The sequence below is a fragment of the Pseudorca crassidens genome, chromosome 3 (genome assembly GCF_039906515.1).
Source record: "Pseudorca crassidens isolate mPseCra1 chromosome 3, mPseCra1.hap1, whole genome shotgun sequence".
NCBI lineage: Eukaryota > Metazoa > Chordata > Mammalia > Artiodactyla > Delphinidae > Pseudorca > Pseudorca crassidens.
Window position 1 is genome coordinate 34,472,211 of NC_090298.1, and position 17,916 is coordinate 34,490,126.

At 37.7% G+C, this 17,916-nt stretch overlaps 1 protein-coding gene across 2 annotated transcripts in view; it reads right to left on the reverse strand.

The window, feature by feature from the left end:
- C6 (complement C6) overlaps nucleotides 1–11,216 on the reverse strand; it is a 92,674-nt gene extending 81,458 nt beyond the window's left edge. Inside the window, exons 1-4 of one of the 2 annotated variants that reach the window (XM_067730598.1) lie at nucleotides 11,087–11,216; nucleotides 4,521–4,683; nucleotides 2,894–3,050; nucleotides 1,468–1,612 (exon numbers count right to left, since the gene is read on the reverse strand). In XM_067730598.1, the coding sequence (XP_067586699.1) occupies nucleotides 1,468–1,612; nucleotides 2,894–3,050; nucleotides 4,521–4,663 (445 nt within the window). In that variant the 5' untranslated portion in view covers nucleotides 4,664–4,683; nucleotides 11,087–11,216. Of the gene's footprint in view, nucleotides 1–1,467; nucleotides 1,613–2,893; nucleotides 3,051–4,520; nucleotides 4,684–10,627; nucleotides 10,764–11,086 lie in introns of those variants that run through there. The other variant, XM_067730597.1, reaches the window with a different exon arrangement.
- Nucleotides 11,217–17,916: the final 6,700 nt, after the last annotated feature.

The window sequence follows — 17,916 nt, forward strand, 5'->3', positions numbered from 1 at the left end:
ACATGACCTTATTTTTGTAGGCATAATGTCTATCTCCCGACCCATGTCCCACCCTCACATCTCAGGTTTGGGGGATGAGGTACAGAGGGAAAACCTTGACACCAGCATTCCTGCCTGACATTCAGAAAAGATTGGCAAAGCTGAAGGCAGCAAGCAAGGAGTAAGAAGAGAGAAACATTAGACCCAGGTCTGGGGTCAGTTTTCTATAGGAATTTGAAATCTGCTATTTAGTTCTAAATACTTTTCAGTGTATCTCAGAGTACACAGAAATGATGGGATTTTATTCATCTGAACTCTAATTTTAACTTTAAAGTGACTATTTATATAAGAAATCAGTGAACTATGGCCCATGGATGAAAACTGACCTGCCACTTGCTCTTGTAAATAAAATTCTGTTGGAACACAGCCATGCTCAATTGTTTATCTACTGTCTATGGCAGCTTTGATGCTAAGATGCCAGAGTTGAACAGCTGCTGCATAGACTGTATGGCCAGCAAAGCCTAAAATATTTGGCATCTGGACCTTTCCTGAAAAAGTGTGTAGAAATCTCATCTAGACTGTTCAAATTGTTGAGCTTTGGAGAGCCATTAATTAGCAAGAGAATACATAGATTAAGTGGTATATTCAAAATTTGATTATAATCTAATGATACTTAAATTTAAAAATTTACAATTTTCTGAATGAGAATTGTACTTGAAGTTTAAAAAGTTTGAAGTTTGAAATGGTTGCCACCATTTAAATCATTTTCAACCTCCTCTTCTGACAATTACCTTTGGAGTCATTCAATGGACCACACCAGAAAATTTGTCACATCATCTCTAGTCATCCCATTGACATACTATCTTAGCTTTAATATTCTTATCTTAATAAACTATATTAAAATTTTAAAACTCTGTCACCCCTTTTCAATTGCTTATTCTAGATTTGTGCTTCTTAATAACCAATTTTTTTTTTTTTTTTGCGGCACGCGGGCCTCTCGCTGTTGCGGCCTCTCCCGTCGCAGAGCACAGGCTCCGGACGCGCAGGCTCAGCGGCCATGGCTCACGGTCCCAGCCGCTCCGCGGCATGTGGGATCCTCCCGGACCGGGGCACGAACCCGTGTCCCCTGCATCTGCAGGCGGACTCTCAACCACTGCGCCACCAGGGAAGCCCTAGCCAATTTTTAAAAGTATCTGCCTCTTCCTCCGTTTCCTTCTCCTCATTCTCTTCTTACTGCTGTATCACAGTGTAGGAACCTGGGAGTCGTACTTGATGAGCAAATGAATCAAATAAGTGGTCAAGATGATTATAGCTTGAAAGCTGTAATTTTACACATGAATAGCATGTAATTGGTAGCATAACACCCCTGTCCCCACAGGCTTAAAATATGGTGGGACTTCTCTATCATGACTTTCACTGGGAGTCAATTGGAATAAATTTATTTAGTCATTTTTAATGAAGACTGAACATTTTCCAAAAGTACATTACCACTGTCACAGCGGAACTTATTCTTGCAGTCAACCTCTTCAATTTTGCAGAGCTTAGAAGGGATGCATGGTTGAAAGGTCATGAGGGGCTCAGTACATGGTTGTCCTCCAAACTGACTGGGGCGCAAGATGGACCTAACTTTAAACTGAAAGAAAAGGAGAGAAAGGTGAGTAACTGAGGCTGGGTCAAAGCCAAAAACTATCTAAGAAAACTGGGCTTCTCAATCACAGTAGTGATTTTTCCTATAGTGGCGTTTGCTGAATTAAATAATGACTTTTTCCAGTTCTATTATTGTGTGTCCTTAGGGAAGTCAATACTTTTTGGGTCTCACTTTTCCAACCTGTAAAATGAGGAACTGGGACAAAAGATTTCTTAAGATTTCTAACTCTGAAATCATATGATTCTAAATTGAATAGAAATCAAATGCACACATATTTACTGAGCGTGTCCTGAGTGCAATAAATCTTCCAGGTAATAACAGTAGCTCTTTTATTCCTCAAAGATAGTGTGACGTGATAAATGTGAAAGGATTTGGGGGCTCTTTTGCATGAGGAAGTCACCATGGAAACCAGGGCTGACACATTCTCCACACTTTAGAAGATTTTAAACAGGCAGTAGTAAAACAAAGAGTCAGAGAGGGAAAGAAATAGGACAGGATTAAAAAGTACTGACTTTGAAGTCAGAAAAATCCAAGTTCGAAATGTAGTCTTCTATTCATTAGTGGTGTATTCTTGGGCAAATTACTTAACCCCTAATGAGCTGTCACTTCCTCATCTATAAAATGGGTAGAAAAACAATGTGATGTGAAGTTTGAATAAGGTGATGTATGTAAAGGGCATAGAACAATTTCTCTCAGAGAGCGGGTGCTCCAATAATGAGTTCTGTCTACTTCCCTAATGTCTGAATGCTTAGCCCCTGACCTGACTGGGGTTCACATGGGCCAGTGTCCTTACAGGAATGAGCTTGAGATGGGTAAATATTGCAGCTGGGAACAATAAACAAATAGAGGGACTTTCCCATGGGGAGAGGGATGTTAGAGGAAAGGCAAGGAGTCATTTTAATTAATGCCCCTCATTTCTGTCTGATTTTAAACCTTGGACTGAAATCCCCATTTTTTAGCACTTGTTTTTGCTTTGTGAGCTCTCAGAGGGCACAGGCAGTGGAATTCAGAGCTGGCCGAGTGCAATACCAATTCTGGGGGGTAGAACATTGTTTTTGGTGTTCACATGACAATAAACCATGCAAAATGAATCCTCCTTCCCCCCCACAACATGTTGCTAAATGGAATTTTCCTTCAGTGGAAGCTGGGACAGTTCATTTTCAAATATTGAAGAAATTCAGCATTTCTATGACTGTTGAGTCTGTCAGGGAATTCGAGAATTTTACTGTGATTCCGACTTCCTGAATACACCCACATATCACCTACCTGTTTTTCAACACAAGGGTCACAGTCTGACCACGGTCCATAATCTCCCAGGAGGCAATTGATAGGACAAGTTTGCCAGTTACATTCTCTGGTCTCCTGCTTGGTGCAAAGCTGGTCGCAAAAGTTTTCCAGATAGTACTGATTCACAACGATGTATCTGTAACAGTGAGGAAAAAGCTGCTTAGAATGAGTGTATTCATTGTGGCTCCAGCTCCATAAGAAAAAGATCATTGACTCAATTACAGTGAATACAAGGAAAGAAGGTTTTCATGGAAAATCAGGCAGTGTGGCATATGTGCAATTCTTACCACTTACTGGAACTCAGCACTGGGTCCATAATTTGTTGGGCCCTGTGCAAAATGGAAACGGGGGGTGCCTCACGTTCAAAGCTTATTAAGAATTTCAAGAAAATGACTGCAGAGCATTAAGCCAAGCACAGAGCCCTTCTCAGTGTGCGGTCCTGTGTGACTGCACAGGTCACACGTCCATGAAGCTGGCCCTGACTGAATTCCTGGAAGGGACTGAAAGGGAAAGAAAAGGAAGAAGAAAGTTTCTGCAAATTGCTTAAAAGATGACAACACAGGGTGATAAATACAATGATTGTGATAGAGCCAGAGTGCCGTGGGCCCAAAGAGTAAGGGAGAAAGTGACATGAGAGATACATTTTGAAAAATTCATGTGAATTTCCCAGGCAAGAAAGGGAAGGGCATTCAGAAGGAAGATCATGTGCAAAGATTAGAGGTGGAGAGTATGACACGTCCGTGAAGGGACTTGTGGGACGGACCTGAGAAGTGCATAATTGAGAGGGATGGAATATATTGTACTTTATTTGGTAGGCAGTAGAGAGCTACTGAGGGACTCTTGAGTAGAGAAGTATTATAAACAAATCTGTTCTTACATCCTTCGTGGATGGTTTATTGGGGCAGTCAGTTGGTGATTTAATGACACTCACACTACATATGTAAAAATAGTTTTCTAACATAGATCTCAAAAAAGTGCTATAACAGTTAAAACACATTAAATATATGCCTTTCTCCTCCAAGTCATGTGTGCATCTTCATGGACTAGAAATATCTAACAGATTTAAAGAAACTGTGGGGGATGAGTAGTCTGAATTGATGAAAAGGCTGAATTATTAAATGTTATCAAGTAAACACAGTTTCTTGCCTACTGGTCCATGACAACAATCAAGCTAATAGGTAGCAGTGCTGATCAATTGAGGTCCTGTTAGACTCAGTTGAATGAGTAGAAAATTCTCTATAATTAACTCTTTAACTGTAGGCAAGCAGAGTTATGTGCTGATTGAAAAAAAGCCTGAGTAGTGATTCTAAGTAAGTTAGTCAACTGAAAATATTGCACAGATTCTTAATTAAATTTCTTTGAAACACCTCAATTTTCGTGGAGAACAAAAGTAGACTCCATTTCAACCTTATGTGGAAAAGACCTCAAATTCCATCCAAATTCATGAATTCTTTTCAGAATTAAAAAAAAATTGGATTATAGTCTGTAAAAGTTATACTTTTAGATATATTTTTTCCCCATCACTTAGTGTGGCACTTTTGATTTTGCTAACCCTGTCCTTGAGGTTTTACAGGGTACAAAGAAAAGCTACAAAGTCCACACCCACCTCTGTCTGGTCTGGGTTCCAGAATTACAGGTTTTTGAGCAGCTGGACCACTGAGTCCATGGGTAATGATCACAGAAACAGGCTTGGCCCTTGTCAATCAGAGCACTCAGCAGGATGAAATATAAGATGGAGTGTCTGGCCATGCCTGGAGAGCCTCCAGACCCTGAAAAGAAATGATATAAAACATACCAAACATCTGTGAGGTAAAACTTTATAGGTCATTCTCAGTTACAACCTCAAATATGATCTTAGAAAACATCTTGCCTTCCTTAAGGCAAAGTAACACCTGTAAATTCACATGCTTATGAGTATAAATGTTATTTCTAAAGATTTTTAGGTTGGACATTCCCATAGTTACAAACCCCAGTACTAGTAAGTTTCTCTGAACTGTCAGTGATAGGCTACAAGACAAACTATGTAGTATATATTTGTATCTCATTTCATTCCTAAATGGAAATTTTTATGTAGTCTTATACTTTTCAAAATAACTGCTTATTGTGTGTGGACAGTGCCCTCAAGTACTACCTAGTACTACCTTTCTGTTTTTCATACTTTTCTGGGCCTGGGGAAGGACTTTGGAACCCTTCTTTTTGAAGCTCTATTTACTTTTCTGGCACCTTGGAAGCTTGTTAAAGAGAGTTCACTGTCCAACTATCTCTAGTTTTAGAGTCATAGAAGTTAGAGCTGGAACGGATCTTTGAAACCTTCAGATTAAACTCCCTCATTTTATGGATGATGAGACGGAGGCTTAAGCAGGAACGGTAAGGTTGAGACTACATGACAAGTAACAGCCCAAGACTCCTCATTCTTGGATGAGATGCATTCCTTCATTGAATTTCTAATAACGCTAACTAGTGTTCCTGGAGCATCTAGATGCTTGGAACTCCACTACCCAGAACACAAGAGGGTTTATTCAGATGTGGCTGAATGCCAGAGAAAACTTGGACCAGTGGTTCCTCATGTGCTGTGGAGCCTTGAGGATCTGTGTGTTATTGGATGGAAATTGCAAAACCGTTATCTGCCCTCCCAATATTGCCATTTTGATTTTTGTATCTCTAACAAAACACACAACATGGTTAAATATGTACAGAAAATGATGCTGTAATTAGTATAGTAACTTCCATTTAAAGAAATATTAATAGAACGCCATTCACCTAATTTCTCTGTGTCTCAGTTTTATTATCCATAAAATAGGGATAATACTTTTACCTTCTTCATAAGACTTTTGTTAGGATTCAGTAAGAAGAAAATTCATGTAAAGTGCTTAGAACAATCCTTGGTATAGAATCATCACTCAATAAATATTAGTTTTTCAAAAGAGTAGTAACACTTGAGTGTTTCAAAGTTAATTGTAGCTATCGGTCATGAATTTTTCAAAATAATGGGCTCCTCAAATTACAGCAAGAATCTTGTGAAAATTGAAAATATGTTTTGATGTTAAATAAGACTATTCATGTTTAACATGATTTAGAAATACGGCTTTAGTTACTTTTCAGCTTACAAATAAAATCAGATCCCTGACCATCTTTTTTGAAATTACAATTTCCCACCAGTGTTTCCTATCCTCCTTCACTGCTTTATTTTTCTCTGTCATTCATACCTTCCTAATATATAAAGTACTATGTAATTTAAATAAATATCTCCTCTTTCCTTTCTCCTTCTTCACTAAAATATGAACACCATGACAGTTGATCTTTTTTGTCTGTTTTTTCATTTCAGCATTTAGAAGAATGAGAGCAAGCATACCACGCAAAGAATAAATGTTGTAGAATTGAGTCTAGGAAACGGTTTAGAAACAGGTTTTGATGAAATCTGAATAATGTAATTTAAGTCCATAATTACAGCCACTTCTGTAATATTATTCTCAAAATTTCTGCCAGATTAAGTATATTTCATAGACTAGAAATGAATTTGTCTGTTCAGTTGTCACCCATTGTTTCAGCAAGAGTGATAGTTTGTAGCATAACTGGTTTATTTCTAGTTTGTTGTAATAGTTGATTGAAATAAAAAACTAGATCTCTTGAGATTCAAATTTATTTTTAGAACACCATAATATATTAAGTTAGTCTGCCTCTTATTTATTTGATAATATTTATTGTGTTCTAAAATATATAGAAATGCATGAAGAAGAAAATTAAGATGATTTATTATATAACCAGAAAAATTCTGCTAACATTTAAAAAATACATATAATATATGCCTGCATTTGAAAAGTTTAAAAAGAACAGAAAGAAAAATGTAACACCTGAGATCTCTTCTACCTATAGCCAGAACCTCTTCCTACACATAATCACTTTTCTCTTTTTATAGGTAGAAAATGGAGGGAAAATTCTTCCACACATTCCCTTACACATATACATGTATGCATGTTCTTTAAATATATATACAAAAAAGAAGTATGATGTATATTACTCTGTACTTTGTTTTTCACTTCACAGTATACTGTAAAGATATTTCCATATTAATAGATGTATATCTACTTCAATTTTTTCCCTTAGCATTCTCTTTTTTTTTTTTTTTTTTTTTTTTGCGGTACGCGGGCCTCTCACTGTTGTGGCCTCTCCCGTTGCATAGCACAGGCTCCGGACGCGCAGGCTCAGCGGCCATGGCTCATGGGCCCAGCCGCTCCGCGGCATGTGGAATCTTCCCGGACCGGGGCACGAACCCGTGTCCCCTGCATCGGCAGGCGGACTCTCAACCACTGCGCCACCAGGGAAGCCCCCTAGCATTCTTTTTTTAAAAATTTTATTTATTTATTTGGCTGCATTGGGTCTTTGTTGCTGCACTTGGGCTTTCTCTAGTTGCGGTGAACAGGGGCTACTCTTTGTTTCAGTGCATGGTCTTCCCATTGCGGTGGCTTCTCTTGTTGCAGAGCACGGGCTCTAGGCATGCGGGCTTCAATAGTTGCTGCCGGTGAGCCCTAGAGTGCACGGGCTTCAGTAGTTGCGGTGTGTGCGCTCAGTAGTTGTGGCACACGGGCTCAGTAGTGGTGGCTCACAGGCTCTAGAGCACAGGCTCAGTAGTTGTGGTGCAGGGGTTTAGTTGCTCCGTGGCATGTGGGAATCTTCCTGGACCAGGGATTGAACCCGTGTACCGTGCATTGGCAGGCGGATTCTTTTTTTTTTAGATGTTGGGGATAGGAGTTTATTAATTAATTTATTTTTGCTGTGTTTGGTCTTCGTTTCTGTGCAAGGGCTTTCTCTAGTTGTGGCAAGCGGGGGCCACTCTTCATCGCGGTGCATGGGCCTCTCACTATCGCGGCCTCTCTTGTTGCGGAGCATAGGCTCCAGACACGCAGGCTCAGTAGTTGTGGCTCACGGGCCTAGTTGCTCCACGGCATGTGGGATCCTCCCCGACCAGGGCTCGAACCCATGTCCCCTGCATTAGCAGGCAGATTCTCAACCACTGCGCCACCAGGGAAGCTCTGGCAGGCATATTCTTAACCACTGTGCCACCAGGGAAGTCCTATCTACTTCATTATTATTATTATTATTATTATTTTTTGTGATACGCAGGCCTCTCACTGTTGTGGCCTCTCCTGTTGCGGAGCACAGGCTCCGGACGCGCAGGTCCAGCTTGCTCTGCGGCATGTGGGATCTTCCCGGACCGGGGCATGAACCCGTGTCCCCTACATCGGCAGGCGGACTCTCAACCACTGCGCCACCAGGGAAGCCCTACTTCATTATTTTTAATGACTGCATAGTTTTATACTGTATAGATGTATTATACTGAACTTAACCATTATTCTAACTGTAGACTCTTAGTATACATACATAATGCAATAAACATCTTTATATTTTAGCATACTTTTGTAGTATATCCATGGGACCAACAAATATTCCTAGCAGTAGAATGACTCAGTCAAATGATGTAAATTTTTAAATGTTGATAGATTTTGCCAAATTGCCCTACTGAAATATGGCTCCCTCAAAAGTCTCAGAGGATGAGTTAAAATTATATTTTAATATGTTTACTTTATGTTTTTTTATTTGGATGAAAGGATACTTCAGTTAAAAAAATGAGTCTCCTCATTTTATAAATCTTCATTCAAGCCAAGAGTTTGAGATCAGATATAAGAATTGTTTCCCCATAAAAAAATTTTTTTCTCCAATATGCTCAGAAGTTAGAGCATTTCTTCATAATAAATCAGTAAGCATTTAAAATTTTTTTAAATTTTTAATTGAAGTATAGTTGAACTACAGTGTTGTGTTAGTTTCTGGCATACAGCAAAGTGATTCAGTTATACATAAACTGAAAAAAAATATATATATATATATTTACTCTTTTTCAGATTCTTTTCCATTATGGTTTATTACAGGATATTGAGTATAGTTGCCTGGGCTATACAGTATGACCTTGTTGTTTATCTACTTTATATATAGTAGTTTGTATCTGCTAATCCCAATTTCCTAATTTATCCCTCACCTACCCTTTTTCCCCTTGGGTAACCATAAGTTTGTTTTCTATGTCTGTAAGTTTGTTTTTGTTTTGTAAATTAGTTCATTTGTATCATATTTTAGATTCCACATATAAGTGATATCATAGGGTATTTGTCTTTCTCTTTCTGACTTACTTCACTTAGTATGTAAGTCAGTAAGCATTTTTAAACTGTCTTACAAGCTCAGAGAAAACTGCTAGAATAAAAGCAACTAAATCCCCTGACATATGGCTGAATATACCCTTCAATTTAAAATGGAATTGACACACATTTGAGTATCCATTGAGTGAGATAAAAAGAAACAGAATTCATTATCATTGTCTGGGGAGGGTAGAGAGAAACTGAAGATGCTCCCCATGATTTTTATCCAAGCTTTTTTATCCAACTCATAAGATAAGCTGCTACGGCCCTAAGCTATTTCAATCATAAAAAAGAGAGGCTCCTTTAAAGACCACTGCACTTGCCTGCCAATTTTATTTCACTGGTATGTAACTCACATTTTCTGGTTTTCTTCAGCAGCACAGAACCATAGACTTTGGGACAAGAGTGTCCAGAAATTAGGCTGTGATCAGACCAAATACATAGTATGAGTCCTATACCCTATACATCAGACCCAAGTTGAGATTGGTTTTCAACTCTCTTCAGGGCCCTTGGGAGCTTAGGCTCCTAAACAATGTGAAGTTTCCCTGTTAATCACTAGACAGACCACCACCCCATCCCCCCACCCCCAAATTGGGATCTTCTCATATAGAAACTGCTTCAGCAAGGAAACGTAAAAGAGGGGTTTTTGTTGTTGTTTGTTTTTCTTATTAAATTTTGAACAGATAGATATTTTCCAGAATAATTCAATTGTAGAGAAAACAAATTCTTAAAGTATTTTTTGGAATCAGCATGTAAACAATAGGTAGAAGTTGAATTACAAGAGATTACCAGTTCTCAATTCTCAGCAAATGCTATCTGTTTTAACTTCCAAAAGCTTGAAAAATATAGGTGGATTTTATTCCAATTATAATCAAAAACTGCAAGAACAGAACTCATGTAAAATATTCTGATCTCTTCTTTGGCTATAGTATTCTGAGACAATTTGGAAAATGCTAAAATGAAGATGGTAATGCCAAAGCTTCTTATTTGAGGAGATGCTAATAAAAGAGCTAATTGGTTCTCTTTTTATAACATTTTATTGTTATAAGGAAAAATTGTTTTATGTTAAAATGATAATTTTCATTCAAATAAAGAGAATTATTTCTCTTATTTTTTTATTAGCATAGCCCAGCATCTAGTATCAAATGCTTCCTTATTTATTAATTTTCAACATCTCTAGGCATTTTGGAGATATCCAAAATTTCATGCAGGCATTATACCCATTACCATACAATTTTCTTATAAACATGGAACAAAAAGAACGTTCAGTGAATAGAGGAAGATAGTTATGAAAAATCTTCCACTGCAGTAACATAGTAGAAGAGCAGCAGTCTGCAGTTTTCTCATAATTGTCATCCCCTCTTGAACTCTAAAAATTAGTGATCCCATTGAACCATTGAAGATGGCTTTTGTGAGCACTTGGGGAATTCTAGCACAGGATGAAATCCATTTTATTCTGACCTGTCACCTTCCCACGTCCTTGACTTCCATGAATGATTTGTCCCTAAGGCAGTTCAGCACATCTTACCCGACAGGTTCAGAGGATGCTCTAGTTTGCCCCCAACTGCAGGTTCTTCCTTTCCATCTTCTTGTAAATATCTTGAATCTCTTATTTCTTATTTTTTCCTTCCACACATGCCCTGGAAGCTCAAGAAATTATATTTACCACTGCTAGGGCAGGCTGGGGCGTTCTGGCACATGACTAGTCTTTGGCTAAACGGTATGTTTGTTTTACTTTTAACTGTAGATTAGCTCATAGAAAAACTTGATTTCACCAAGGCAGCTCTCTGGAAGGACACTTCTTTAAGAAATATAAATATTTTGGTTCTTGTGAGAATTAAGCAAAATCATTATATCTTATATTAAAAGAAAGACAAATGGCTGTAAGCTCTTATGTTTTTTCATGCATGAAAGGGTAAGTTTGTTAGAAACATTATATACGATTTTGAAATATTAAGAATACAAAGGAGATCATTATGTCACTCACCTTAAACAGAGTTTGTGGTATCCAGGGAACTAATCTGCAATGGCTAAGGAAACAATAGGTACTCACAGTGAAAAGGGTTTATAAGACAATCCAAACAAGTCTTTTTTCCCCATTGCTAACTAACACAAGGTCATGTCCCAGAGATCTAACAACACCTAGAGTGCTGTTAAAATAAACATTCCCTAGAAACTCTGGACTTTGCAAATGATCACTTAAATCAGCAGTAACCCTGCAACTCTTCAGAGTGAGATATTGCACAGGGTCCTGATTTTTCAATGATTTTCCCATTCAAGTAATATTGTAATGGGTATTGCTACTGAAAAGTTTCTGACTTCATTTCCAAAAACTTTTAGAATAAATTGTTTAAAATTGCCTTCCCCCTTTAGGAATTTGTCCATTTAATTTAAAAAATATAGATTTTTTTCTAATTATATAATATTTATTGAGAAAGATTTAGAACATGTGGAAAAGTATGAAGAGGAAAAGTAAAATCATTTTTTATAAACAAACAAAACCACTATTGATATTTGGAGTAAATACTTCCAGTCATATAATATGTATGTGTCTCTCTGTGTAAGTATACACATTCAAAGGAATGTGTGTGTGTGTGTGTATATATATATATATATATATATATATATATATATATATATATATATATATAAAACGATGTATAATTTTGTGACAGCATATATATATTTACATCTTTATTGGAGTATAATTGCTTTACAATGGTGTGTTAGTTTCTGCTTTATAACAAAGTGAATCAGTTATACATGTACATTTGCCCCCATATCTCTTCCCTCTTGAATCTCCCTCCCTCCCACCCTCCCTATCCCACCACTCCAGGCAGTCACAAAGCACAAAGCACCTGTGCTATGCGGCTGCTTCCCACTAGCTATCTACCTTACGTTTGGTAGTGTATATATGTCCATGCCTCTCTCTCGCTTTGTCACAGCATACCCTTCCCCCTCCCCATATCCTCAAGTCCATTCTCTAGTAGGTCTGTGTCTTTATTCCTGTCTTACCCCTAGGGTCTTCATGACTTTTTTTTCTTAAATTCCATATATATGGGTTAGCATACGGTATTTGTCTTTCTCTTTCTGACTTACTTCACTCTGTATGACAGACTCTAGGTCTATCCACCTCATTACAAAGAGCTCAATGTCGTTTCTTTTTATGGCTGAGTAATATTCCATTGTATATATGTGCCACATCTTCTTTATCCATTCATCCGATGATGGACACCTAGGTTGTTTCCATCTCTGGGCTATTATAAATAGAGCTGCAAAGAATATTTTGGTACATGACTCTTTTTGAATTATGGTTTTCTCAGGGTATGTGCCCAGTAGTGGGATTGCTGGGTCATATGGTAGTTCTATTTGTAGTTTTTTAAGGAACCTCCATACTGTTCTCCATAGTGACTGTATCAATTTACATTCCCACCAACAGTGCAAGAGGGTTCCCTTTTCTCCACACCCTCTCCAGCATTTGTTGTTTCTAGATATTTTCATGATGGCCATTCTGACTGATGTGAGATGATATCTCATTGTAGTTTTGATTTGCATTTCTCTAATGATTAATGATGTTGAGCATTCTTTCATGTGTTTGTTGGCAGTCTGTATATCTTCTTTGGAGAAGTGTCTGTTTAGGTCTTCTGCCCATTTTTGGATTCGGTTGTTTGTTTTTTTGTTATTGAGCTGCATGAGCTGATTATAAATTTTGGAGATTAATCCTTTGTCAGTTCCTTCATTTGCAAATATTTTCTCCCATTCTGAGGGTTGTCTTTTGGTCTTGTTTATGGTTTCCTTTGCTGTGCAAAAGCTTTGAAGTTTCATTAGGTCCCATTTGTTTATTTTTGTTTTTATTTCCATTTCTCTAGGAGGTGGGTCAAAAAGGATCTTGCTGCGATTTATGTCCTAGAGTGTTCTGCCTATGTTTTCCTCTAACAGTTTGATAGTGTCTGTCCTTACATTTAGGTCTTTAATCCATTTTGAGCTTATTTTTGTGTACGGTGTTAGGGAGTGATCTAATCTCATACTTTTACATGTACCTGTCCAGTTTTCCCAGCACCACTTATTGAAGAGGCTGTCCTTTCTCCACTGTATATTCCTGCCTCCTTTATCAAAGATAAGGTGACCATATGTGTGTGGGTTTATCTCTGGGCTTTCTATCCTGTTCTATTGATCTATCTTTCTGTTTTTGTGCCAGTACCATACTGTCTTGATTACTGTAGCTTTGTAGTATAGTCTGAAGTCAGGGAGCCTGATTCCTCTAGCTCCGTCTTTTGTTCTCAAGATTGCTTTGGCTCTTCAGGGTCTTTTGTGTTTCCATACAAATTGTGAAATTTTTTGTTCTAGTTCTGTGAAAAATGCCAGTGGTAGTTTGATAGGGATTGCATTGAATCTGTAGATTGCTTTGCGTAGTAGAGTCATTTTCACAGTATTGATTCTTCCAATCCAAGAACATGGTATATCTCTCCATCTATTTGTATCATCTTTAATTTCTTTCATCAGTGTCTTATAATTTTCTGCATACAGGTCGTTTGTCTCCTTAGGTAGGGTTATTCCTAGATATTTTATTCTTTTTGTTGCAATGGTAAATGGGAGCGTTTTCTTGATTTCACTTTCAGACTTTTCATCATTAGTGTATAGGAATGCAAGAGATTTCTGTGCATTAATTTTGTATCCTGCTACTTTACCAAATTCATTGATTAGCTCTAGTAGTTTTCTGGTAGAATCTTTAGGATTCTCTATGTATAGTATCATGTCATCTGCAAACAGTGACAGCTTTACTTCTTCTTTTCCGATTTGGATTCCTTTTATTTCCTTTTCTTCTCTGATTGCTGTGGCTAAAACTTCCAAAACTATGTTGAATAAGAGTGGTGAGAGTGGGCAACCTTGTCTTGTTCCTGATCTTAGTGGAAATGGTTTCAGTTTTTCACCATTGAGGAAAATGTTGGCTGTGGGTTTGTCATACATGGCCTTTATTATGTTGAGGAAAGTTCCCTCTATGCCTACTTTCTGCAAGATTTTTATCATAAATGGGTGTTGAATTTTGTCGAAAGCTTTCTCTGCATCTATTGAGATGATCACATGGTTTTTCTCCTTCAATTTGTTAATATGGTATATCATGTTGATTGATTTGCGTATATTGAAGAATCCTTGCATTCCTGGAATAAACCCCACTTGATCATGGTGTATGATCCTTTTAATGTGCTGTTGGAATCTGTTTGCTAGTATTTTGTTGAGGATTTTTGCACCTATTTTCATCAGTGATATTGGCCTGCAGTTTTATTTCTTTGTGACATCCTTGTCTGGTTTTGGTATCAGGGTGATAGTGGCCTCGTAGAATGAGTTTAGGACTGTTCCTCTCTCTGCTATATTTTGGAAGAGTTTGAGAAGGATAGGTGTTAGCTCTTCTCTAAATGTTTGATAGAATTCACCTGTGAAGCCATCTGGTCCTGGGCTTTTGTTTGTTGGAAGATTTTTAATCACAGTTTCAATTTCAGTGCTTGTGATTGGTCTGTTCATATTTTGTATTTCCTCCTGATTCAGTCTTAGCAGGTTGTCCATTTCTAAGAATTTCTTCCAGGTTGTCCATTTTATTGGCATAGAGTTGCTTGTAGTAATCTCTCATGATCTTTTTTATTTCTGCAGTGTCAGTTGTTACTTCTCTTTCATTTCTAATTCTATTGATTTGAGTCTTCTCCTTTTTTCTTGATGAGTCTGGCTAATAGTTTATCAATTTTGATTATCTTCTCAAAGAACCAGCTTTTAATTTTATTGCTCTTTGCTATCATTTCCTTCATTTCTTTTTCATTTATTTCTAATCTGATCTTTATGATTTCTTTCCTTCTACTAACTTTGGGTTTTTTTTGTTCTTTTTTCTCTAATTCCTTTAGGTGCCATGTTAGGTTGTTTATTCGAGATGTTTCCTGTTTTTTAAGGTAGGATTGTATTGCTATAAACTTCCCTCTTAGAACTGCTTTTGCTGCATCCCATAGATTTTGGGTCATCGTGTCTCCATTGTCATTTGTTTCTAGGTATTTTTTGGTTTCCTCTTTGATTTCTTCAGTGATCACTTCGTTATTAAGTAGTGTATTCTTTACCCTCCATGTGTTTGTATTTTTTACAGATCTTTTCCTGTAAGTGATATCTAGTCTCATACCATTGTGGTCAGAAAAGATACTTGATAGAATTTCAATTTTCTTAAATTTACCAAGGCTTGATTTGTGACCCAAGATATGATCTATCCTGGATAATGTTCCATGAGCACTTGAGAAAAATGTGTATTCTGTTGTTTTTGGATGGAATGTCCTATAAATATCAGTTAAATCCATCTTGTTTAATGTATCATTTAAAGCTTGTGTTTCCTTATTTATTTTCATTTTGGATGATCTGTCCATTGGTGAAAGTGGGGTGTTAAAGTCCCCTACTATGAACATGTTACTGTCGATTTCCCCTTTTATGGCTGTTAGTATTTGCCTTATGTATTGAGGTGCTCCTATGTTGGGTGCATAAATATTTACAATTGTTATATCTTCTTCTTGGATCGATCCCTTGATCATTATGTAGTGTCCTTCTTTGTCTCTTCTAATAGTCTTTATTTTAAAGTCTATTTTGTCTGATATGAGAATTGCTACTCCAACTTTCTTTTGGTTTCCATTTGCATGAAATATGTTTTTCCATCCCCTTACTTTCAGTCTGTATGTGTGTCTAGGTCTGAAGTGGGTCTCTTGTAGATGGCAAATATATGGGTCTTGTTTTGTATCCATTCAGCCAATCTGTGTCTTTTGGTGGGAGCATTTAGTCCATTTACTTTTAAGGTAATTATCGATATGTATGTTCCTATTCCCATTTTCTAAATTGTTTTAGGTTTGTTATTGTAGGGCTTTTCCTTCTCTTGTCTTTCTTGCCTAGAGAAGTTCCTTTAGCATTTGTTGTAAAGCTGGTTTGGTGGTGCTGAACTCTCTCAGCTTTTGCTTGTCTGTAAAGGTTTTAATTACTCCATCAAATCTGAATGAGATTCTTGCTGGGTAGAGTAATCTTGATTGCAGGTTTTTCTCCTTCATCACTTTAAATATGTCCTGCCAGTCCCTTCTGGCTTGCAGAGTTTCTGCTGAAAGATCAGCTGTTAACCTTATGGGGATTCCCTTGTGTGTTATTTGTTGTTTTCCCCTTGCTGCTTTTAATATGTTTTCTTTGTATTTAATTTTTGACAGTTTGATTAATATGTGTCTTGGCATATTTCTCCTTGGATTAATCCTGTATGGGACTCTCTGTGCTCCTGGACTTGATTAACTATTTCCTTTCCCATATTAGGGAAGTTTTCAACTATACTCTCTTCATATATTTTCTCAGTCCCTTTCTTTTTATCTTCTTCTTCTGAAACTCCTATAATTCAAATGTGGGTGCACTTAATGTTGTCCCAGAGGTCTCTGAGACTGTCCTCAGGTCTTTTCATTCTTTTTTCTTTATTCTGTTCTGCAGTAGTTATTTCCACTATTTTATCTTCCAGGTCACTTATCCGTTCTTCTGCCTCAGTTATTCTGCTATTGATCCCATCTAGAGTATTTTTCATTTCATTTATTGTGTGGTTCATCATTGTTTTTTTCATCTTTAGTTCTTCTAGGTCCTTGTTAAACGTTTCTTGAATTTTGTCTATTCTATTTCCAAGATTTTGGATCATATTTACTGTCATTATTCTGAATTCTCTTTCAGGTAGACTGCCTATTTCCTCTTCATTTGTTAGGTCTGGTGGGTTTTTGTCTTGCTCCTTCATCTGTTCTGTGTTTTTCTGTCTTCTCATTTTGCTTATCTTACTGTGTTTGGGGTATCCGTTTTGCAGGCTGCAGGTTCGTAGTTCCCGTTGTTTTTGGTGTCTGTCCCCAGTGGCTAAGGTTGGTTCAGTGGGTTGTGTAGGCTTCCTGGTGGAGGCGACTAGTGCCTGTGTTCTGGTGGATGAGGCTGGATCTCGTCTTTCTCTTGAGCAGGTCCATGTCTGGTGGTGTGTTTTGGGGTGTCTGTGGACTTATTGTGATTTTAGGCAGCCTCTCTGCTAATGGGCGGGGTTGCGTTCCTGTCTTGCTAGTTGTTTGGCATAGGGTGTCCAGCACTGTAGCTTGCTGGTCGTTGAGTGAAGCTGGGCGCTGGTGTTGAGATGGAGATCTCTGGGAGATTTTCACCGTTTGATATTATGTGGAGCTGGGAGGTCTCTTGTGGACCAGTGTCCTTAAGTTGGCTCTCCCACCTCAGAGGCATAGTACTGACTCCTGGCTGCAGCACCAAGAGCCTTTCATCTACACAGCTCAGAATAAAGGGAGAAAAAGTAGAAAGAAAGAATTAGTAGGGAGGGAGGAAGGAAGGAAGGAGGGAAGGAAGGAAAAAAAGAAAGGAGATAGAGTAAAATAAAATAAAGTAAGGTAAAATATAATAAAGTTATTAAAATAAAAAAATAATTATTAAGAGAAAAAAGAAAAAAATAATAAAAAGAAAACAACCCCCTCCCCAAAATGGACGGATAGGACCGTAGGACAAATGGTGGAAGCAAAGCTACACAGAGAAAATCTCAGACAAAAGCATACACATACACACTCACAAAAAGAGGAAAAGGGGAAAAAATCATAAATCTTGCTCTCAAAGTCCACCTCCTTAATTTGGGATGATTGATTGTCTATTCATGTATTCCACAGGTGCAGGGTACATCAAGTTGATTGTGGAGCTTTACTCCGCTGCTTCTGAGGCTGCTGGGAGAGATATCCCTTTCTCTTCTTTGTTCTCACAGCTCCCAGGGGCTCAGCTTTGGATTTGGCCCCGCCTCTGTGTGTA